The 25,322-nt window shown below is 44.8% G+C and overlaps 1 protein-coding gene across 1 annotated transcript in view; it reads right to left on the bottom strand.

Annotated features, from left to right (window-relative positions):
• The window catches only part of BLK (BLK proto-oncogene, Src family tyrosine kinase), a 48,728-nt gene that overhangs the window by 22,726 nt on the left and 680 nt on the right, over window positions 1–25,322 (bottom strand). Inside the window, exons 2-3 of the mRNA XM_082049511.1 lie at window positions 7,507–7,609; window positions 4,727–4,775 (exon numbers count right to left, since the gene is read on the bottom strand). Of these exons, the coding sequence (XP_081905637.1) occupies window positions 4,727–4,775; window positions 7,507–7,608 (151 nt within the window). The 5' untranslated portion in view covers window position 7,609. The remainder of the gene's footprint in view (window positions 1–4,726; window positions 4,776–7,506; window positions 7,610–25,322) is intronic.

Genomic DNA, 25,322 nt, shown 5'->3' on the forward strand with positions numbered 1-25,322 from the left:
GCTACTGAAGCAGAAACAAGCAGCTATTTTGGGGCAGATCAAACTTTATAAGGAGTATCAGCGCACACACACTGACATAAAAATCAAACCAAAGTGCAATGGTGAATAAAGAAAAATAGAATAAACGAAAAGAAGAAGAGAGAAAAAGAAAAAGAGGGGGGAAAATGAAGAAAAAATAAAAGGAGAAAAAGGGAAAAGATTAAAAAAAGAATAAAGAGGAAAAAAGAAAAAATAAGAAAAATGGAAAAAAAAAGAAATGAGATAAAAAGCAAAAAAGCAACAAGTGAAAAAGAGAAAAAAAGGAAATAATACGGGAAAAGAAAAAAGATAAAAGTAAAGGTAAATAAAAGGAAAAAGAAAAAGCAAAGAAAAAGTAAAAAAGGAAAAATGAAAAAGGAAAAAGAAAAAAAAAGAAAAAAGGAAAAAGAAAAGGAAAAAGGAAAAAAGAAAGAAAAAGAAAAAGAAAAAGAAAAAGAAAAAGAAAAAGAAAAAGAAAAAGAAAAAGAAAAAGAAAAAGAAAAAGAAAAAGAAAAAGAAAAAGAAAAAGAAAAAGAAAAAGAAAAAGAAAAAGAAAAAGAAAAAGAAAAAAGAAAAAGAGATAAAGACGACTATTTGCTGTGGAAAGGTTTTAGTTTGCGTAGCCTAATTAATGTGCTGAGAGCGATGGGTGGTCTATAAATAGCATTTTTCAAGACAGACGGTCAAGCCACGGTCTCTGTGTGACCTTTTCAAATAAAGCCACCAGCAAGAGAGCCAGACTGGCCCTCTGTCATCGCAAGATAACATGTCCCTGTGCAAGGACCAATCGCTGCTCTGCTGGCGATTATTTGGAGGGGAGGCAGGAGAAAGGGTCAGTGTGGGGTAAATGCAGCTTTGTAAACCAAAGTTCTGAGCAGTTCCCTCCAGGCCTGCAAGGAGGAACTTGGAGATCCATCAGCAGGGCCTCACGTTCTCCTACGTATGGGGTAAAGGTTGATCTGTCACAAGGGAGAAGGCTTTAAGGTCTGAAAATAGCTTGCATGGTTAGTGGCTTCCCCCTGAGGGATCTCAAAGCGTTTGCACCCAAAACTCTTGCTGCCTACTTGAGGAGGTTGTTATTATGCAGCTTCTCTGGCATGAAAGGTTTTGGGGCATGTGCCTACTGAAAGGTGTCCACAGCAAATGTTTTCATCCACATGCACTGTCCTGCTCCTCTTGGAAGCAAGACAACGCAGTGGTCGCACTATAGCTTTGAAAAACAGAAGTAAAAGTGTAAACATTTTTGAGCACAGAGTGGCTGTGTGTTCTAGAAAATAAAATGAAAAACATAGTTCTGATCTCAAAGCAACTGATATAGGTACAAATAAATGAAACCAAAAGCAAAAAGGACAAGGGGGAGAAGGAAAAGGAGCAAATATAGCAAGGACAAAAAGGTTTTATATGCTGAAAAAAATATTATGATCACCTCTTATCCCCTTCTCAACACACATGTTGAGAAACACCACACACTTAAGGGAGCCAGAAGAAAAGCTCTCTCTGCTCAAGCCAGCGAGACTTGACATCTCATGATGAAAGTGACTCTTCCCGTCTCCAAGTCTGTCACCCCACTGAGAAACAGCGTCGATAAAACTTTCTTGGCCCATTTGATCAAGTTAGGTCATGAGTGACTCTACGGCAGAGAAGCCGTCGGGGCTGCTAGGAGTGACTGCTTTGCAGATAGTGCCGGCAGCCCCGACACTTTGATTACGAGCCAAATACATCTTGGCTCAGAGCTGCTGTCAGGGAAGTCAGATACCAGCTGGGTTTGCATAGGCTGAGTGCCAGTTTGATGGCTTAATGGAAATAATTCAACCAGCCTCCCCATCGCTGCCCCATCATGAAGGTCTTTGCGACCATCCCACAGCTACAAAGCCACGCTGAGACTGTGCCAGGGTGTCCCAGAGGACCATGAATTGGTCTAGAGCCGTGTTAGGATGATCTTGGGGTGAAGAACATGTGTTTGCCAGTTGGGTGCACTGAACTGTGATTTACTTCTGCTGAAAATGGGTCCAGCATTCCATTTCAGCACAGCATGGGATGGTTCACCAAAGTAAACCTGTGCTAGAAAAGCATGCCTTCAAAACACATGGTGTCTGGTGGTGCACCAGCCTTGTTGCTGCTGTCACCGAGAGGAACATCATTAGGTACCACGAGTGGAGATACAGAATACTGTGGGCTGGGACTGCTGCATCTCCCAGCTGGCCAGCATGCTCAGATTTGACAATGTGGGAGATATCTCCTAGGACATCCAGTCTTGAATGGCAAGATTGCTTTCTGCCAAATACCTTTCCGCCTTGTGTTTTGACATAGTGAATGTTTTTGTGGATAACTTCTGCTTTCCTCATAAAATCGTGTTGGACCCAAACTCATGACTTTGTTATTGGGAAATCTAAATACTTCAGGCAATTCCCTCTGATCTTCCTCCCCCCTCTTACTTTTAATTTGCAATGCTCATTTTTGATGAGAAGTTTTAATTTCTCATTGATAGGTCAGTGTTTTCAGTAGAAACAACCCCTTCTTTTCCCAGTTAAGCTCAAAACCACTTTTCCAACAGCATTTCTTTCAAACTCAAATCCGTATTCAGGGAACAACCATAAAAACAACTAAGGGCTTTGATGCCAGTCTTGAGATGAATCAAAAAACCTCAATTTCCAGAGCGTGCTTAACTCCCACCCCTGAAAATCATACTATGGTTAGCCAAAAGCAAGTGAAAAGAGCTGTATGAAGTTGCTGTTCCTCAATCAGAAGATACTTTGCTGTGCCAGGAGCTTTAGAGGTGCAGAATTAAAGGTAATTTTTGACCCTATAGAGATATAGAGTCAGCCTTAAAGACACCAGGAGTGCTTGGAGAACCATGATAAAATGAGTGAGACTCACACGATGGAAGAACCTACCCCAAGTGCAAAGCAGCTTGGCAATGCTGCCAACACCACAGTCAAATCCAGATGTATAGACTCCTTGCCTGCCTTTGTGTTACTTCAATTAAGCTAAGTAGTCAGGAGGAATGAGGGGTTTGTTAACAATAAATATATAACTAAATAATTTATGAGGCAGCAGTGAGAAAGCTTGAAACTGTGGAACAAGTTGCACAACACCAAAATGAGAAAATAAAAATGGCAAGGAATGAAAAAAAAAAAAAAAGAAAAAAAATAAGAAAAAGGTTTTGATTTTACAATACATGCCGTATACTTCCGTACTCAATAATTTTGCCTGATTGAGCTTGATGTGCTCCCACAGGATATAATTCAGGTATTTGTTTTTTTCATATGATTGAAGTGTCTGGGTTTTGTGCTTCCTCTGTCAATTCACTTGAATTACCTTCTTTCATAAGAATCTCCCAGATATCTCAAAGATCTTGCATGGTTCCTATCAGCCCATTTTGATACACAGGACAGAGTCAGACATAACATCATTTCTGGAAACTCAGGCACTGGTACAGAAAAATAAGAAGTTCCCCAGACTGCCAGTGTGAATATTCCCCCCAAACTGGAACTGAATCTGACAAACCAAAATATTTTTGAGAGCTGAAAATGGTTAACATGCTACTTAACTAATTTTTTAGCATCTTCCCACTTCTGTCTTCTGGCATGAAGCAGAAGTAAAAGTTGCCTCCCTGAAGATAATTTCTGTTGTGCTTCCCACCAGAGCGAGAATGTTGATAAAAACCTGTGAAAAACTGGCACTGTCTGCTTGGTTGTGGAGGTAGGAAAGCACAGCAACTTGGAAATGTGCCATGAAAACAATTTTGCAGAAGAAAACATGGTTTCTGGAAAAACGGTGCTTCAACAGAAATGCACCCTCATTCACATGGTTGGATAGCCACAACTCCCACAAACCTGATTTCCATGACATCAACTTTGAAGAACATCTTGACATTGCAGGAATTCCTCTGTTTGCCCCACAGCAGAGACCCTCCCTCATCATCCATAAGACCTAGGTCTGCTGTTTCATCCATCCCATTTATTTGTCACCCCACTTTTTCCTTTCCTCATGCCTTGTCTCCCCTAATCCTACATATTCACCCATGTGAGGAATCTTTGTGTGTTACTAACCGCTTTCTTCCAAGCTTCATCTATTTTTTCCCTCTTCTAATTCTCTCTCTCTCTCCTTAATCTGCAAAACTTCTTTGACATAAATATATAGAAATTGCACTTGGAGTCTGGGCAGAGGTAGCTGAGGGCTTTCTGCTAAAATAATCTACCAAACACCATCTGTGACCTGCAGATAATTGCAGAGGTGGATGAAGCCAACAAACAGTCTCCACGCAGGGGCCCTGTGCATCCTTATTTTATGCTCTCTCCTTTCTTCTCATGCTCTTTGTAGTCTGTCTGGGCTCTCTGATTCCTGCTATTTTCTCTGAAATTTTCAGCCGGCTGGATGCAGCATCCACAAGTTGTCACGCTGCAGACAGAGAAATCTCACACAGTTGATGTCTCAGATCTCACTTTGCTCAACCAGTGAAAAAGGAGTCCTTTTCCCTTTTAATTTCTTTGATGAGCAGGGGGAACTGGCAGCTACAAACAGTTAGTGATGTAAACTGAATCTTCCGAAACACACTGATAAACTCCCCTCCTGGCAATGCTAAAGATACAGAAACCGCACGCCTGCAACATGATGACTTGTTCTCAAGACTTGCTGCTGAGGGACCACCACCTTGCAAAACCCCAAGGGAAGGTGAAGAAAACAGCAATTCAGCTAAGAATCTTACCTTGTGCAGAGGCTTGGTTTAGATGAGGGATGTTGATAAATTCTCTGCCCTTTGATAGAAATAGAAATAAAAAAAAATAAGATATTTACTACTTCGCTGTGTTTGCAGGAAGACCTGCTCTCGGCTCCACAAATGAGTGAGAATTTGATCCAGATCCCACTGTAGTTAGTCAGTAGTCCCTGCATCTGGCTCCATATGTGTCATGATAGTTTTAGAACATTTTGCCGTGATGTGTTCATAGCTGTCGTGGCTGTCGGCTTGAATAATCCTTGGCTTCCCTCTGAATAAAAGCACAAATCTGCTACCCACTCATTTAGACCCTGGTCTATCTAACTCTTGTTTGCTGGTGCCAGATTTCAGATCAATGGGGGATGAGAAATGAATGGCTCCATTGAGAAATTACAATTGCAATATTATTTGAGGCAGAAAACCCAGGATACTCTTTGCATAATTGTCCCAAGGCTCATGAAATATCCTTTGCCCAATAAACAGAGGCCATGACTATATTAGCAAATTAAAAATCAGCATGGTACTGCAACTCATGTAGGCACACTTTTAAAATGTTGACATGATCTCTAGTTTGGTTTGGCCCAGGCCATGAAAGTGGCCAACCAACCACAAACCACTCCTAACCAGCAGCTGGAGTCAGATCAATCACCTTTTTTGTGGGCTAAGAGCTTAATATTACGGCAATGGCCAGGTGGACTCTGTTGGCCCCTACCCAACTCCAAATGCCAATCCTGTTATCAGTCCAATGAGAAACGTCTTTACCTTGAGATGCCAGAGCCTGGCCCAGGCTGCCCAGAGCGGGTGTGGAGTCTCCTTCTCTGAGACATTCAAACCTGCCTGGACCGACCTGTGTGATCTGCTCTGGTGACCCTGCATTAACAGGTGGGTTCGACCAGATGATCTCCACAGGTCCCTTCCAACCCCAACCATTCTGTGATTTGGTGACACAGTACCTAGTGACTGTAGTGGGTGTTTGACTGCTGCCAGTTATTTTTATACACATACAAAAAGAGTGAACTACAGACGCTGAACTAAAAACATCTACTGTTTTCAGCTCACACCACCCTTTGATTCCTACTTGGTAGCAATGTGGGGTGGGAGAGCTGCTCACCCACTGTCCTTTCTAATTTAATTGAAAGAAACATGGACTTTGTCTGACATGTCAGAGCTTAGTGCCCATGGCAAAAGAAAAAGTGAGTGTCAGAAGGTGATTGGTGATACTGTATTTACACTGATAGCAGCTGCTCTCCAGTGAGCTGGAGAGAAGGAAATTTAGGAATAAAACATCCTCTTGGTCAATCTGATGTCTTCTGTCACAAATTTGGATTCCATAACCGTGGGAGAACTCAGAAATTAAACTAAAGGAGTGAAAAATATCTCCACTTGTCATCAAAAACAATTACAGGCAATTCCTCCACCCTCTCAGCGCCCAAGGCCTGAGATAGTTTTCACCTGAGAGTTGCACCTAGAGTTTCTCTTGTGATGGCTGCTGGATGCAGTGCTGACAAGGGCAAGAAATGAGAAAACGACTTCACAGTCTCTGCACAGCAACAGACAGGGTGATTTCCCAGGTTTAAACAAAGAGTCTGTCATTTGGGGTCTCCTAAATCCTGTCCCAGTGTCTTCCTGATCTGTGTCCATGTAAGGAGGGGCCATATGAATCCAAAGGGAGCAGCAGATGCTCAGGGTTCCTGATTCTCACCGCACCACATTAGCTGTAGACCCTCTTTGGTGAACCTGTTGTCTTCCCCGATGGTAAAGTTTCCACTGCGGTTTGCAGCTTTGAATCTTAGCCTGAATCTGACCAATCTTTGTGCTGTTAGCAAGTCAGCAGCATCAGCTTGGGTTGCAGACTGCTGAGGGCAGCAGCCCTGTCTAAGAGATACGGGGATCAGCTTGGAGCTCTTGTGACCAAGTGATGCAGGGCACATGGGGTAGTGGCCTCTGCACCTTCTCTCCCTGTCTCCTGCCCTGTTCTCCAGTCCAGCACATGCAAATAATCATGGTAGGCTCAGCACGCCATAGCCTTTCAGAGCACCACCATCCCTAGCCCACTCAGACAATTATCATAGAATAGTTTGGGTTGGAAGGGACCTTCAACGCTTTTCCAGTGCCACTCCTGCCATGAGCAGGGACATCTGCACCAGCTCAGGTTGCTCAGAGCCCCGTCCAGCCTGGCCTGGGATGTCTCCAGGGATGGTTCATCCACCACCTCTCTGCCCAACCTGGGACAGGCTCTCACCACCGTCAGCAGAAAAAATTTCTTCCTCATGTCTGGCCTGAATGTCCCCTCCTTTAGTTTAAAACCATCACCACTTGTCTTATTGCAACAGGCCCTGCTCAAAAGTCTGTTCCCATCTTTCTTTTAAGTACTGAAAGGCCACAATAAGGACTCCCCAGACCCTTCTTTTCTCCAGGCTGAACAACCCAGCTCTCTCAGCCTGTCTTCATAGCAGAGGTACTCTATCCCTCTGATCATTTTCATGTTCATAAGATACCCCCAAAGATCAAATGACATCCTTTTTGGCAGAGAAAAAGCCTAGAGCAAGAAAAGTCTGATATAACAGTTCACCCCATAAAAAGAAGCTTCTGAGGGAAAGCCAGGCATAAATATTTGTTTTCTGCCCTTTGATCATTTCCCAATTGATGACCAAATTTTAGGAAATAGAAGCACTCAGTCTCCTGTTGGCACACACAGATATTGCCTGCATCACTTTGGACACTAACCTGGTTGTGGAGGATCCCAAAAGGACACAAAACTGCAGGCTTACCTTGGGTGAGGTGAGGGGAGCCTTACTCTTGTGTTTTGGGTTGCTTCCAGAAGGGTATTTCTCATTGGACGTCAGCTGATTTTTGCTCCCGAGCAACCCCATCCTGGAAGGAAGACCAGAAATTACTTTTTTAATGAGACTGCTCTTGGGGAAAGGGGCAGAAACTGAGGGTAAAACAATCTTCTAATAATGAGGAACAAGTTAGAGAAGATGAGAATGCAGGGCAATGGGACAACGGAGAGAAGAGTCTAAAATCATTCTGTCTACAGCCCTCCTGCAACCTTGGACCTTGTGAACCGCATAGTTTCTGTTCCCACATAAATCTGGTGTTTGAGACTTAGCAGATGAAGCTCAGACAGGCACTGTAAGTCAACAGAAAAAAATTAGCACAAATGACTGCTTTGGATATGTCCCCTCTCCAGTGCAGCAATCCCTAGTTGGCATTGAGTAAACTTGCTCCAGTGCTGAGTGATGCTGCATGCATGCACTGATGAAAGGAGGGAAGAGGGGATGCTGGAGATCATGGTGAATATCCCTGTGCTGAGCTCTTCAGGTCTACCAGGGCTTCAGGAGGGTCACATAGTCCCTGGACCAAGAGCAAGCCCTACTCATTCCATTCCTCATGCTCAAGGAGCACAGACAACACACTCAGCTTGTCCACAAAGGCATGAGACCTCATGCCACACTTTGGAGGACCGCAAGAAGCTTGAGGAGTCAAATGTGGCATAGCTTGTATCCATCCAACCTGTAAAACATTGGCCTAGGGCTTGACTCATTTGTCCATGTGCAATGTCCCAGCACCTCTTGATGTGCCTTCACAAGGTATGGGTCTCCCATACATTTTGAATTTTGCTTCCTAATCCCATGTGCTTGTCTCAGATCTCCTGGACATCTGAAGGATCACTGGACACAAATGAATCAAACCCTTTCCATGGACTGTTCTCTGGTCCACACTAGGGTTTCCACACTTGCACTTGAGGGCTTGTTTAGCTATCTGCCCAGAAATGTAATTTCAGCTCTGGTTAATAATTCTAGAGCAATACTGGATCTGGGTAGCCAAAATGGCCAAACCATGGCAAATTCAGCCTGCTCAGGCCCCTGAAAATGTAGGGAGCGGTTGAAGCCAGCATTACTGAAATGCTGTTGCCGTGGGTATAGAAGGTATCTACACCACCCAGCATCAAAGTCTGAACCAACACCAAAAGCATTGAAAGGTGTGAGCTACAGGTAAAAAACAGACAAATAACCAAAAATAAACCCCAAGTTGTAGTTGAGAAAAGACAAGTTGACTACTTTTCTTGTCAAAATACCTCAATGTCTGCCATGAACATGGAGGACTGGGGACTGGTGGTCCAGGGACTAATGTGCTTAGTCAGTTCCCACAAATATCAGTCTGGCACTATGTTGTGATAGTCAGATTACAACAGATGTGTTTAAAATGTTTCCAGCAAACCAGACTTGCAGTAAAAAAAAATCCACTAAAAACAACTTTTTTTTTGCTTTCTAGCACATATCTAATATTTTAAAAACTGAAACTCTGAAATGAGGCTTTTAACAGAGCCACCTCAATATTTTAAGGTATTCTTTTTTTTTTTTGAAATATCTTTTCCCTTCTGCCTCATTTTTATTTTCACTGATAAATTGAGCAAAATGGAAAGAATTGGTGAAATATTTCAGGATAGTCCAACACGCATTTTTCCCTGCAATTAAATTCTTTTCACTATCCAACCTTCTCTGAGCCCATCCATTTGTACCCAGGTCTCAGAACTGACAACACAGTTGAGGGAGAAGTTTCACCCGCTGAATCAGCCACTGCATTTCCTGTGGCAAGTTCATTTTAATTTGGCAACCTTCCTTCCAGGTTGCAACCAGGGTTTGCTTTACTTAGGAGATCCGGTTGTCATGTAATGGCACACCATTTGTTATATTAAGTTAGCTTTTCCTGCTCTTCCACTTGCAAATTGGTGGAAAATACCGTTGTGCCATGATTTCTGATTCTGAATGGTGTTATTTGTCAGGATGGTAAGTGAGAAGAACTGGAGTAGCCTTTTCACCCAGGGAAGTTCAAAGTATCATTTTAAGTCAAGGATGGATGATAGAGCAGTTTTAGATACCACTCATTACCAACCATGAAAGGCACAAAGTCTACCTATGTGTTGGACATCTATCTATGGTCCTTGTTACTATCTCACTGGAGCGTCTTGAGATCTTTGATATACTCCCAAATGAGAGATACAAACATGGCAATTGCCATCTTTTGGTCAGAGTTACGGGATATGAGATATACCACAGCTCAGCAATATGCTCTGATGACCAGTCATGTCACCAGGATGATCTTACAAGAGGATTGATGGACCTCCTGCAGGATGGTGGATGCACGTTTTGGGGTTTTGAGTTGCTCTCAGTGACAGCACTGATGGGGGAGAGTAGGAAAGGGTATGGAGGAAGGTCAACCTCAGCAAGTCCCATCAGAGGCTTTGTGGCCATCCCAACTGCTCTTACAGGGTTTGAGAGAAGTGGGGACCATGCCCTAACCTGTGCATTTCTCCACGGTGCTCCTGTGTCCAGGGGGACATTACAACCCTTTATGCACCATACTGAGACCAGCAACAAATTTCTGGACATTTGCACACCTGAGCTTTCTCCCCACACACGTGTGTTGAAGACACGTCGGTGCAAAGCAGCACAGAGAACTGAACAGCATGTCCCAGCACGGGTGGGAAATGGAACCGGTGAAAAGTCTGCCACAAAGGTCACTCACTCCCACCCACACATAAAGACATTAGCACAGCCCTAGGTATTCATGGTCACCACCATATCCACCCTTCATGCTTCCCAGGTCTTCTCTGCAGCCTTCAGCAGCCAACGTGACCACCCTTCATGTCGGCTGGTGCTTAAAAATATCCCAATACAGCAGTGCAGAAAATATTGTCAGATGTGGAGAGCTGCCGGTGAGCTCCCAGCCCACAGTCGATGGAGTTTTCATTTTTTAAAAAGCAATTTTTATTTTTTTTTTTTAATGTGGCTGAGTTGAATGTACATTGTTCCATGGTATTTCTGCTTCTGATTACTTTTGTAAAATTAGCTTCACTAAAATATTTTGAGAAAAGTAACTGATACTTCTCCCAGATTTATATTCTTTTTTCTTCCCCTGGTGGAAAAGAGCAGTGGGGAGAAAAGCATGAAAATTTCCATTTGTGAATTTACAGTTTTTCACATCTAAAAATGTTTGTATATTTTTAATAACCGAGAGTGGGGAAACTAATTTCCTCAACTTTATGCAAGTTCAAAAAGAAGATTCATAAAACAAGTTCTTTTTAAAGCAACCAGAAATCAAAATTAAACAAAAAAAAAATACAATGCAAAATTTTTCCATGCGCTTGACATTTATAGCAAAAAATAGTCCAGCTTAGCTGCTGATAAGTTTTGAGTTAAAATAATTGACACTGAAGTGTTCCTGGGAGAGTCAAGCAAGCGTTTGCTGAAGGAATCAACAGACACCAGAATGGTTGAGCTCCATGTAGCATCCAGCTCTGAACACGTGTGGGACAGACAGGCAGGTCACAGGCCCACTGGGTGCTTGTATAGGACACCCAAAACCTGCTGTGTGTCCTCTGTTGTAGGAGAACAGAAGGTAATTTTAGTAACCTTCAGAGTGCAGTTGAGGTCACATTTTGGCTAGGGACAGCTGGATGCAGATACAGATGCTACAGCATCTATAGGTCAAGGGGAGATCTTCTGAAGATGGAATCACAGAATCATAGAATGATTTTGGTAGGAAAAGACCCTCAAGATCATCGAGTCCAACCATTAACTTTACACTGCCAAGTGAGGATACAATATACCAACCAGACATTTGCTTCACTCCTCACCAAATAAAAGCCATGATGCTTCTTGCTCTGTTCTCTCCCGCTCTTCATGAGGACTTTCTACACCGCTGCAGCTCCTCCTCACACAGCCTTGTCCTACTGAGCATCAACTTTCGGCTATGAAAGTCCCCCTGATGTTAGCTGGAGACCCAGTGCTGTGTGTATCCTCACAGGAGGTCTCTCTGCCCTCCCATTTGCAGGAAGGAGTCTTCAGCAAGACTTTGGCCGCTGTGTCCTTCTAGAGGACAGTGGCCATAACCTCCACCTTCTGCCTCTGAGACAGACCTTCTACATGGTCAGTGCTGTTTATAGCACAGCACACTTGTTTTCTGACCACCTCCTAGCAACAAAACCTCTAAACATTTAAAAAAAAAAAACCAAAAAAAAAAACCATAAAAAAAGGTAAAAAAGAACTTGACCAAACCCCAGCAATAGTAGAAAGTAGTCACAGAAGAACAGAACACTCTAGAACACCCTTCAGCAGCAAATCTTGATTCCCATTGAAGTATCTGATCTCAGCAAGATCTTCAGTAATTCTCTAGTTTTGTGTCTTGCAAAGCAATCCAAAGGTGCCGGGTCAGGAAATGTAATGAAGAGCTATTACTATTGAGGAAAAAAGAGAATTTACTGCATCTGGGATGTGTCTAAAACTTGGGGAAATCTTTTCTCTACCAAACTTTTTTGCTCCTTTCTGATGCAAAAATGCAAATCTGGTATAAATCAATTATTGTATCCAAAATGAATTGATTTCTGTGATTCTTTATGGTAGAAGGAGGACACACAAAGAGAAATTAAGAATTTGAAACCCTTTATACTTTTCTATCTCTGCATTTTCAAAGTTTTTTTTTTATGGTTTTCAATGTTATTTCTTTTTAAAGTGTGCTTTCTTTAAAAAGATGTTCTGAAACTTTAAAATTAAGTGAAATATTTAATCTTGGTGAACTGTGAAAACCTTTGTTGGACCCACCCTAGAATATGAATGGAAAGGGGGCTAATTTTGAGGTTTCACTGTGCTTGGGGGTTTTTTTGGAGCGGCCCTCACAGTGAAACACTATTGGCTTTCTCGCATCTTAACCTATTTTCCATGGCACAGTTTCATGGGGGTGAGGCAAATAATGAGCCAAGACTTCTGCTTTTCTGCTATATTCTGTCTTGGTTTTTTTTTCCCCACGCCCACCCATGCAATCCCAAGGACGTTTCTCTGTGTCATTCACATCTCTGTTACAGAAGACATTTCTGCATTCACATCACAAACAACTTTTGAGCTCTCTTGCTCCGGTAGCGGAAACCAGCCAACCGCAGTAGATGGTGCACCCACGGTGCAGGGCTGCTTACCGTCAAGATGAGATGGGCAAAAAGCCCATGCTTCCAGAACCTGTTTTAGCCTGGGTACCTCCATCCTACCTTCTGATCTACTGCAGCAAGAGAAGTACAACCAGCAGGACTGATTCAACACTGTCCTCTTTGCTTTAGCCCACCCTGGGCACTCAAAATAGGCCAAACACAGGTGTGAGGCAGGTCTCCAAACCCTGTGGTTAGCAAAGGCTTGTGTCCATCTCTATTGGACCTTGATCCTCCTGAAGTTCCAGGTTAACCTTAATGGGTTGCTTCTGTAGGGTATGTTCTCCAATCCTCTTTGAAGATGGGGGAGTGATAGGACATTTAGTCACATCCTCTCCCCAGCACAAAGATATCATCCAAATGGCAGCAAAAGCACCGCTGGAGCAGAGCCTTGTGTTGGAACATTTGGACATCTCACACCAAGAAAGCCCTTGAGGTGCTGGAGCGAGTTGTGAGAAGGGAATGGAGCTGGGGAAGGGGCTGGAGCACAAGTGTGATGGGAGCAACTGAGGGACCTGGGGGGTTCAGCTGGAGAACAGGAGCTGAGGGGAGACCTTCTGATCTCTGAACTGCCTGAAAGGAGCTTGGAGCAAGGTGGGCATTGATCTCTTTTTCCAAGCAACAAGCAATGGGCTGAGAGGAAACAACCCCAAGTTGTGCCAAGGGAGGTTTGGATTGGATCTGGGGAACAATTTCTTCCTGGAAAGGGTTGTCAGGCATTGGAACAGGCTGCCCAGGGCAGTGGTGGCATCACCATCCCTGGAGGTGTTGAAAAGATGCGTAGATGAGGTTCTCAGGGATATGGGTTAGTGACAATATGAGGTTAACAGTTGGACTCAATGATCTTGAGGGTCTTTTCCAGCAAAAATGATTCTATGATTCTATGATTCTATGATCTGTTCCTGATCCTTGCTGGATAAAGAAGCCGGGCTGCATTTGTGCTTGCATCAAGACCTCTTTCAAATACTTCAATGAATGTAAAAGGCCTTTGAGGGACCACGAAGGGAAACCCCCAGGAGCAGTCAGGCTCTCCTGCTGATGTTGGTGCTGTGTTGCTGCAGGTCCCAGTTTCGAGCACAGCCAGTGTGACCAAACCGGTCTTGACAACAGTTTTCCCCTGCCAGCTCAGGGCAGCTAGAGGACAAATCCAGGAGCTCTGTGATTTACTCCTTGGCAAGGGGTATGCATTGTAGAAATGAGACTGGAGTCCACTGGCTTGTTTGGGGATCTCTTACTCACTGCAGTTAAAATCTAGCCAGTTTATCATTTCCATTGCAATTTCAACCTGCCCTGAATTTTCTGTCTTTCTTAGGTCACGCTTTGCAGATGAACCTGGTCCATGCAAACAAACTAAACAGAAAATCTGGCTGTTTCAGGCCATTCTGAAGAGCTGAGACAGCCTGAGGGAGAAGGCTGATGGTGAGGGTGGTGGGGGGAAATAATAAAAGTTTCTGTCTGGAGGAAAAATAGCTGCTTACATAGGGTATCACACTCTTATCGTAGAATCATAGAATCATAGAATCATAGAATCATAGAATCATAGAATCATAGAATCATAGAATCATTGAATCATTGAATCATTGAATCATGAAACAGTTTGGGTGTGAAGGGACCATCAAAGCTCACCCAGTGCCACCCCTGCCATGAGCAGGGACATCTTCACCAGCTCAGGTTGCTCAGAGCCCCGTCCAGCCTGGCCTGGGATGTCTCCAGGGATGGTTCGTCCACCACCTCTCTGGCCAACCTGGGCCAGGCTCTCACCACCCTCAGGGACAACAATTTCTTCCTCATGTCCAGCCTGAATGTCCTCTCCTTTAGCTTAAAACCTTCACCCCTTCTCCTATCACAACAGGCCCTGCTAAAAAGTCTGTCCCCATCTTTCTTATGGGCCATTTTAAGTACTGAAAAGTCATGATAAGTTGTTCCCAAACCCTTCTCTTCTCCAGGCTGAACAACCCCAACTGTCTCAGCCTGCCCTCATAGCAGAGCTGTTCCATCCCTCTGATCATTTTTTTGGCCTTCTCTGGACTCTCTCCAACAGATCCTCTGGCACCTGGTAGGTGCTCAGCTCAACTGCAAGAGGCTGTGGGCCAGGAATCATAGCCAGGGCTCAGGCTCCCATCATGGGGAACAAGCAGGAGGGCAGACTGCATATCCCACCTCCCTTGAACACGCTTCCTTCATGAGCTCATCCCAGACACTGCACCAGCCCTGTGGGACATCTGCTGAGGATGGCTCTGCAGGACCCGAGGTCCTGCAGCACAAGGAGGTGGGGTGCATTGGAGAGGGAAAGGAGGAGAATGGGGCCAGGAGAAGCATGCATATCTCTTTAGGTGTCTGTAGCATCTCTGGGGTTCTTCTAGGTGTGAGAGGTCTTATAATGAAACTGTATTGCTCGATGGCAAGTTCTGCAGTGGTTGGAATTTCAACCAGAATTTCAACCCAGATTTCAACTCAAATTTCAACTCAAATCTGCTGCCCAATGTGAGTGTGGGCCAGAATTGTGGATGGGCTATGGGCGAGCTTGAGCACAGCAGCGAGCAATTCCCTCTGCAGACCTATCTGACATCTAAGTCCTCTGGAATTGGGCACAGGCCGTGTTCACTTGGCCAGGATCCATGATGCTCTGTTTCACAGTGTTTTGAGGGTGCATCATGGTGGTCTTTAGGGATGTGGAGATATTCCTGCCCTGGGAACATGGGGAGATGGATGCACACCTCTACGTGTGACCACCCACATTTCTGCCCTGGACAAGGCCCATTCCTGGAGTCCCTGCATCTCAGAGGCTGCCTTTTCCTAGCAAGAGGACAGCATTTTGTAGGACCTGTTAGCCATGTCCCAAGAGGAGCAATGAAGCTGGTGCTGAGGCATATGAGGTTGCACTCTCTGTGGGTTGGGTCTCAGAGGGAGTGATGCTCACTCCCACCATCCTCAGATGAGGCAAGGGGCTGTAGAGAAAGACATACATCTCCGGTTCCCCACCTGAACACCTCCAGCTGCTTGGAAAGCCACATCAAAAATAGCTACTGGATGCAGAGCTCATATTTCCCCCACTCATATACCCCCTCCTCCTCTCCAGGCCCCAGGGGGAAAAGGGAGGATAGGAGTACCAGTGTGTGCATAGTTGGGACTTATTAGTCCTCTTCTCCTTTTGCAGTAAACCAACGGAACAGCATCCCTGCAAACCATCCCCTGGGACTGGATCTTGGCAGCCACTGGGTAGTGCCTCCATCATCTCTCTACCCCACAGATCTTGGGGAAGAGAAACAGGGCCCGGGGTTATCACATGAAGGAGGGATGGGAGAGGAGAAGAGGATAGAGAAAAACCTGCTGGGCTTCTCCCCACCCTCAGGGGAACGTGAGTGGGGGTGAGATGTTCCCTACTTGCCTGCTTCCTATGCAGCTGCTCCTGGAGACACGATCCGAGGATGGACGAACCACTTGTCCGACCCATGACAGATGCTCCATGGGGCTGAGGGCCCTTGCAGGATTTCTCTGTTAGAAACCTCTGTCTCCCACCACGTCCACACAATCCATGGGACTGACTGCTTTGAATGTTACACTCCCAGATTGCAGGAGCAGCCTGATTTTGCAAACACTTTTAATGGGCTTTCTTTTTTTAATCAGGTCTTTGTGTCAGAACTAACTCTTTTCTTCCCCCTGAGGATTCCTTGCTCTATTTTGAATATAAAAACGATCATCTGGGAGGGGGGTGGGAGTTGCACTTCCCAGACAACCTGGCCTATGAACATAGGAGTGAGGAAGGCGAGAAACCCAAAGAGAATCCAGACACAAACCCCAGCAAAACCCACAGGCTATTAACAGCTGTCATTAAAAACAGCTACAGTGACTGTGAATGGGTTGTGCTTCCACTATGCAAACCACCAAATTTTAGAAAACAGCTGAACAAACTGGCTTTGCAATGATCTTTCCTTTCTGTGATTAAAAAAAGACCTTCTGCAGATGAAATGCATCTTGTTCCAGCAAGCCCCAAACCTCTATGAACCTACTCAACCGTAGCAGTGTGGTCTAACGAATGGAGACCCGGACTCTGTGACTCTGAGGAAGCGACTTTCTCATTCTGCCTCAGCATGTTCAATAAGGAGACTGAAATTCCTCTGTCTTAGGAGATAAGATAAATGTTGTATAAGAAGCAGGATTTGTTTCTACAGACTCCTGAGGCTTCCTGTACGTACATAAAGAGCTGACTTCTCCAGATTGTTTTCAGTGTATTTGCTTAAGCTGTTGCAGAGATGAGGCCACCAAAAACCACCGTGTAAACCTCTGTGGGTAGTTGCATGACGTTGTTTTTGCATTGTACGGGGCAGCAGGAGGTAAGTGACTCCTGGTCTCGGTGACCTTGAGGCTGGAATGACCTCACGTAGTTTGCACTTGAGCTGCTCTCACTGAGAAGGACAAACACAAGCCGACATCCGCCAAGCGCGATGCACAACCTAAAGGTCACCCACACGCTGGTGAGGTTGTTTACAGGAGAAAAGGCTTAGTGGAGCGGCTCTAAGCTGAGGTCAAGGCAGAGGACCTCTACCAGCCATAAGACACAAGGGCAAGACAAAGCTGGCTGAGGACACGAGCCTGTGTGAGATTGGTAGCAGCTGCTCCAGGATGCACACGCCTGACAGAATCATGGAATAATAGAATCATTTTGGATGGAAGAAACCCTCAAGATCATAGAGTCCAGTCGTTAACTTCACACTGTCACCACTAACCTATGTCCCTGAGAACCTCATCTATGTATCTTTTAAACCCCTCCAGGGATGGTGACTCTATCACTGCCCTGGGCAGCCTGTTCCAATGCCCCAACAGCCCTTTGGGGAAGAAATTGTTCCCAACATCCAACCTCAACCTCCCCTGGCGCAACTTGAGGCCGTTTCCTCTGCTCCTGGCGCTTGTTCCTGGGGAGCAGAGCCCGACCCCCCTGGCTCCAAGCTCCTTTCAGGCAGTTCAGAGATCAGAAGGTCTCCCCTCAGCTCCTGTTCTCCAGCTGAACCCCCCAGGTCCCTCAGCCGCTCCCATCGTATTTGTGGTCCAGACCCTTCCCCAGCTCCATTGATGCCCAGCACTGCTCGTGGGGCTGTGAAGTGCCCTCCCTGATAAGCCCCATGGTATTCATGGCGTGGAAATCCGCCTTGGCTCTGCAACTGCTCTGTGCTCCTGACAAAGGAAGAAAACCCTGTGAAGGGTTGCAGGGTTGTCTGGAACATAAGCAGGAGTCTGCAAGTGCTTGTGCATCGCACCATGCCTCTTAGCCTAGAAGGTCAGCACAAGGTGACTGTGAACACAACCAAGACAGACACCCATCCCATCACCCCTCAGCCAGATGTGCTGCAGATTCAGGCCTGCTGTTTGCATACCAAGGAGATACAGAAATGAGGAAGCCCTTGTAGATTTGTCAGACTTCTCCCTTACAGGTTTGCATTTTGCTGGCTCAGTCCTCCTCCAGTTATGGTCAGGGGAGACAGGAGACAGATGAAGGCAATCAGGTTGGGGTTGGAGAAGGAGAGGACAGCTTCAGGTTTAACTGGAGCACTTTGAGCTTTAGGGCAGGGGCTCATCCTTTGGTGGAGAGTGCGTTTGTGGTACCTGACCACTCTTCACTAAACAAGCTTCACTTCCTATTCCTATGAAAAGGGAAGCCGCTTTTTTAGAAGGCTTCTTGTCAACCACCGTGGAGGTAGGAAGGAGAAGCAACCACAAGGTGCAGCAAAGGCTTAGAAGTAAGCTAGCATCTGCCAAGTCAACCTGGGAAACAAGGCGATAACGTGGTGGCTCCAGACAGAAATCTGCTTCTGATTTGAGACACGTTCCTGATGCTGACAGTGGGGAAACCCAGCAGCTGCAGCCAGGCTGCTGCAAAGATGCTTCCAGTGATGGCCATGGTTCAAGTGTCTAGGAAGCAAGAAGTAAAACTAAAAAGGGTTATGTATGATGTGGCCTACCTGCTGCATCCCAAGGAGGTTTTTTTTGGTATCTAAGATATCCTCGTTGTGCCCCTGCATGTCATCTGGGGTACATCCCTCCATCCCTGTGCCTCTTCTGTTGCCTCCAGGCTGGCATCTCATGGAGATGAGACACAGAGTCAAGAGGCCCAGGCAGTGAGTGCCGTTTTGCAGTTTTCTTACTCAGAAATCATTGAATGACGGCCCGTGGTCGTCCTTTGAAAGAAGCCAGGAGGAGATCACTGAGAAAACATGTGAAAAGCGGCACTAAAACCAGAGAAAGTCTCTCATACGCATCTCCTGGGTCACTCCAGATGGGCTCTACCTGCCCCCTCTTCCCTGAAAGCTCAGGCTCTAATCTCACCCAGCCGAGAAGGGTCTGTCTGACAGTGGTTTCCAACCTGTTTTCATACATCAGTCCCTAGATGTTCTCCAGTATTTTTGCAGATCTCTACATGAGTGTGCAAACCTGAGGCTGGCTTGTCTCTCCTGCCTTTACAGCCCCCTGTAAGATGTGTATGCACAACTAGAGGTCCAGTGCATGTGGTAAATGCCCAGAGGCTCTTAGGCGAGCCCCTAAGAAAGACCTCTAGGACCTACCACTCCATGGGATGTGGAGAGGGATCAGAAAATGTGGGAGCCCTCCCCAGATGACCCACAGCCCACAGTCATGACCCCACAGCCGGACACGTACACTGATGGCCTACTGCATGGCCTCCTTCTGCAACAGCACCCACTTCTACTGCATTTTATCCAGTTCACACCAAACCAAAAGTGTTTCTGTTAAGGGCCTAATGCAGAGGAGACTCCAGCTTTGATCTGAAACCACGCAGAGGGATGAAGGCACCTCTCCTCTTCCAACTATCCCCCAGGGCTGCTTCTCCATACCTCTGCCATGAAAGCTGGGCAGCTCATTCCCTCCAGATGTTGTTTTCATGGTCTGGCCGTGGTCTGTCCATGTTTTTCCCTTCCCTTTTAAGAATGAGTAGCTCAGTTTTTCATCTGAACCTTCCTGTTTCCATTCCCCTGGCAGATTAAAAGCTTATTTACTGCAATGTACCATTGCTCCTGGAAGATGTTGATGCATTATGACCAAACCACCATCTTCCATTTTGAAGCATTTAGACTTTCTGAACTCTCTGGGACAGCATCTCTGCTAGTAAAATAGACAGTATCAGGTATTATTCTCTCACCCTTCAAAATTAGATGGCTGCATCCCAACTCCTTGTAGTCTCCATCTCATTCTGGCTCCTGGACTGTGCTTAGAAAAGTTTAGCTAAATTGCTCAGGTTGCACTGCCCATCTGTTTGGTTTCTGCTGTTTCTTTTTCCCTGTTTTACCATCCTAAAGTTGTTGCTGTGTTTGGGATGACATTCAGACACAGTTGTCTTTTGTAGCCCCAGCTACTGACCACCCTGAGCACACAGTGGTGATGGGTTCCCCCATGTTTCACTATCGTTATTTGTTACTGAATCCCATGGGCACTGTAGGGCTCTCTCAAGGGACTGGCATGACAATGCAGCAGTGGTTTTGGCTGATTGTAACAGGAGGATTAACTGGAGTATATTCTACTAATAGGGATGACAAAGAGATTTTGTCTGGCCCCACTTAGGAAAAGCCTTTTTGGAGTGAGAAAGTGACTTTATTTTTTCTTTTTCTTCTTCACACTTATAAATAAGAGAAATAATGAGGAGAAATACAGACATTTTTTTAAAAAGACGCCTTTCTGGTGACCTCATAGAAGTGTGAATTTCCACCATCCAGAATCAGTAGAACTGCTTGAAGAAAATAGCCACTGGTGAAGCATCTAGCACAGCTTTCTGCACCAAGGCAGTACTGGCCCTCACAAAACCTTGCTGGAGGAGCATGTGGTCCTTGCTCCCAAGACCCTGCCTATGCTGGACATGATCGTGCTGGTTCTTCTCTGCTACCAAACCCGGTTCCTCTGCACTGCTCACACCATGCCTAAGCTTGACTACATGCAGCAAAGAAGACACTACCACAATATAATTTTCCTTCTGATGCAACTAAAGAAACAAACAAAAACCCCAAACAAGCAAAAACAAACAAAAACCAACCAAAGAAACACAACCAAAAACCTACAAACAACACCAGAATTTTCTAACCCTTACTCAAAATTATAAGATGAGCTTGACTTCCAGAATTAAAAGAATGTTCAAACTTCCCTATGGGTGATTGAAGGAGACAGAAACGTGGCAGAACAAAGTCAAACCTTGCAGCCAGGTCTATTGCAGAAAGTCATTATTTATGGCACAGGAGTGATGGGGTTGGTCAACTCTCAAGTTGCCTCATCTTTGATCTGGTCTAATTTGATTGCATCAGGCTAAAATAAATATTTCCTCTGGTTTCTTGTTTTGTCAGTGTCCATACTCTCACTAATATTGGAAGTTGATGCCCATGCAGTACTGCATTTCAACAATGAGGATTTCTTCCAACCTAGCTAAGATCTCTCTTGTAAAGAGTCCCATGGTCTCAATTCCCTTCTGTGTAGAGCTGTTATTCATTGGCAGCCCACCCAGAGACTTTTACACAGAATGTTTTTTTCCCACTTTTCCAATATAATCTCCTGGAAAAAAGAGTGTTCCATGGGAAACTGACACCCTTGGAAAGGTTCTGTCACTAAGATACAATGCCTACTGGCACTTTTCACTGGAAAAAGTAACTATTTCCCATACAAGTGTGCTATATTAATGTCTCAAGCAGCTGTGGTCTTCCTGTGCTTCTAAAATGGTGAAGGCCAAATATATAAGAGTCTGACAGAAAAAACTCTTGAGATAAAAGTCAAGTTAAAACTTTTATATCATTTTCTGCATTTGCTTACTATGACTTTAGTTCTCTCTCCTTCCATCATGTGTCACAGATGACGCCTTGGTTTTTCCATACATCAAATTTAACCTCTATTCAAAGCCCACTTCTCAAGCATCATCCTCCCATACGCATATTTTGAGATGTTCTGCCCCAGATTCTCATGGTTTCAAGCCATTCATCATTAATAGCTATTCGCATCAACGTGGTTGCCATCATGGCTTGGGTGTCAAGGAGGCAACCATTTGGTCTGAAAGAAGTTCTGCAGGTTCTCTACGCACAGCATTTTATCAAGATTTTTCTTTCCCACTCCACAGTTTCTTGGAGAAGAGGGGTACCTTCTTAAGAAGACATCTCGTGTGACCTGGTGGTCCTTCACCACTGGTCACCATAACCTGAGGAAGCACAGGCATCTGAGAAAAGTGTCTGACCCTCTGTGTACAAGGATACACCATAATGCAGTAAATTCAGACCCTGGAGACTTGGGTCAACTGCTTCTTTTGCCATAAGGACACTTAAATAGATGGCACAAGGAGTTTTTTCAACCAGTCTTGAACCACCACAAATGGTGCATATTCGGTCATTGTTAAGGCAGACCAGACATCCTGGACAACTGAATATTTTTCACTCTTCTCCCCTCATTAGGGTAGCAAAGGATTCATTTGTAAACCATGTGTTTTCTACTTCTGGTCTGTTTCCTGTGCACTTGACATACAGGACCAGAGGAGTCCTGTGCGCTGCTTTTTGATCAATAACACATTTCATGGTTTCCAGAGGAGCAGAAACGATCAGTGAGATCCAGTCAAATTTTGAGAATAATTTCATAAATACATAAATAAGTAAAAAGTGTGAAATACAGGAGAGAGATTTTGAAAAGCGATTTCACTTCAGAGGCCACATATATTTTGAAGAATGGTAGAAATGTAGGGCTGGCCCCTAAAAGGTCATTAATGTGGTGGACCTATGTTACATCTGAGAAACTACCTAACTTGCACTTCAAAGCTTTCAATGATGGAAATTCCCACTGCTCCCCATCAGCCCTCCAACTCCCAGAGCCTTAAAGCGATTTCCAAATGAACAGCACTAATTTCCTTTGCTGAAACACCTACAACTGCTTGTGTTGCCCATGGTGGACAAGAAGTTTATTCCTTCCTTCTCCACAGGGGTTCCAGAAAATGAAGCAAGATTACTTCTTGCAAAAATTTCTCATTGATCACACTTTCCACACCTTTGCTCAGCTGTCGTCTTCTCCTTCGGGCGTTTATAATTGGGTTTGGAAGTTTGAATAGGCAACCCCACAATGTTTTCCAAATTAGAACCCACCAACACTAACAAAGGCAAAATTGCTCTGTAAAACCACAGAAACATTGTTCTCCCACTCAGTTGCAACATTTTCTTGGAAAATATAATTAGAAACCCATTTTTTGTTTCAACAGAAGAAGCTGCTGCAGTTTGATTTTTGGTGTTGTTGTTTGGGTTTTTTTTGGGGGGGAGATTGTTTTTAGCTGGCCAGTGAAATGAATTAACATGGATTTAACCCTGATATGGAAGACAAGCTGACCTGTGAGAAGCAAATGGCTTGTCCAACATGAAATACTGGAGGTCTGGTTTACATTTGCGTTGCGTGTGTTGCGCCTTAACATTTATTTTTAAGCAATAACCGTGATCCTGTGTATCATGTTAAGTACGGTGATGTACTTCTTTTTGCATTTCACAGTCATGTCCAGCAGTACAGAGACTTCTCCCACAACGAGCAACAGGACTCTGAGGCTGTAATCTGTTGCCAAGACCTCTGCCAAGGAGGAATTGCATCCTCTTTTATCCTCTCAGCTACTTCTAATCGTGCAGTGTGGTACAGACCTAACGAGAAAGCTGACTTGCACCACATAAAAGGAAGCCATGAATGGAAACTTTGGGGCTGCCAAGTGCTCCAGCAGGATGTAGCCTCAGGTATCTTGCAAAATTCTTGCCCATGATTGAACCCTGTGGGCCCACAGGAAACGATTGACTACAGGGGAGCTCACCCACGTGGAGTCAATGCTTGGTTGCCTCCAGAGTCTTGTCAACCGTGGAAGAACAGCAAGAAAACTCCTTTTTAACATAGAGAGAATGGAAAGAATGAGGGGAAGGAAAGAAGGAAGGAAGACAAATAATGATGAAGTAATCGTGTGCCCAAGTGCTTCTACTCTGCTCAACACAGTGCCCTGACCCCCATGAAATCCATGGTGACCTGTTTCCACACCAGACTGAGATAACAAAAAGCCTTGTCTGCACCTAAATATGGCCTCAAGACATTTTTGGGTTTTGATGTGCCCTTCAAGGTGCCATGGAGAATTAAAGGCTGAAAGGTCAGTCACGAGGAAAGTCACAAAGCAGAAATAAAAGAGCTGATAATCTTGTCTGAAACAGGCACACAGCCCAGATAGCACAGGAGTGGGACGCTCAGCCTGGGATATCGTGGGCTTATTTAAGAGGGGCTGGGGAGCACACCATCTCAGCTGAGAGCTCAGGGTAGGAAGGAACACCCAACATTGATTAAGCAGAACACAGAAAGTCATTAGAAAAGCAGATAAAGAAAAACAAGTAGCAGTTTTGCAAAATTTTGACTTAAATGTATCTTGAGTCTTTTCTCCTCCATCGGAAAATTCAGCCTTCAGCTTTTTAGCTGTAACCCTGAAGGTGCAGCAATAGCGCTATTTGGGCAGAACGAAACAAGAATGGGTCAGAAGTATTTTTTTCACAGATTTTTGTGCATCAGTATTATGATAATGCTGCAGGATGTCTGGGAGGAAAAAAAAAACCAAAACGTAGGCAAGAAATCATGAGCTCTATAGACTCCGTATCTTCTGATAAAAATTACTTAAACCTTGACAGAATGATTAGCGGAGCATATTAATGAGGATGCTTTTGCTGCCCTGCAGCTGTCCTTTTTTCTTCTAAATTTCCATCTGCCTTCTCTTCTCCAGCACATACCAGAGCAGGGACCATGTGCATGTGCTCTGCATGCAGCAAGAACACTTGCTGCTGAGGGTATACGCACCTTGTCCTGATTTTACACTTTTAAAGATCCATAATCAATTAAATATCACAGCAGGCAGGCAAGAAATGCCTCAGTTTCACAAGTAGGGTAACTGAAGTGCCTTGAACAGCATTGGCTTGCCAGGCATCACTGGCCACAAAGCCTGAAGCAAACACCTGAGAAGGTCTGAGATGCAAATACCCCATGACACTGCAACTGCTCTTCCCTCCCAGAAGCCGCGCAGCAGACAAAGTGGCTTCTGAGATACTCAGGCTCCAAATTAGAGTGCTGTGGAAATTTGAGCCTGGCCTAATTTTAGCCAAGAAGGAAAGTTATGAACTTAGTGCAGACTTTGCGTGTGTGGGGATAGGAAGTGACCAGAGGGAGAAGCACTATGTTCATCCTTCATATAATGCTATTGGAGATCTCCAGCTTTCCAGAAGCTTTGTCTACAACCACCATTAACCTGCCACCGGTTTTACCAGCTTGACTGGAGCTGCTGGTGAAAACAACATTTTACCTCCAAGGACACCATCCAACCCATCTGTGGGGCAGAAGAAATCAAAGATCCTGAGCTCTAAATGTGCCTCTCAGCAGAAGGGAACCCTTCTGAAGTCTCAACTGTTCTCTGCATCATATGCAGCACCCATGGGTTCAAGCTCAGCAAAGGTTGATGAGTTGGAGCCTGAGCATCCAAACTTCTACCTCCTCTTAAATGCTCTCTCATCCCCAATTAATTCAGCTGGAAGAAACTCATTCACCCTTTGCTATTTAAAGGGCTTTCATCATGGGTCTTTTGTTTGG

The sequence above is a fragment of the Streptopelia decaocto genome (assembly GCF_964273445.1).
Source record: "Streptopelia decaocto genome assembly, chromosome: 3".
Lineage (NCBI taxonomy): Eukaryota > Metazoa > Chordata > Aves > Columbiformes > Columbidae > Streptopelia > Streptopelia decaocto.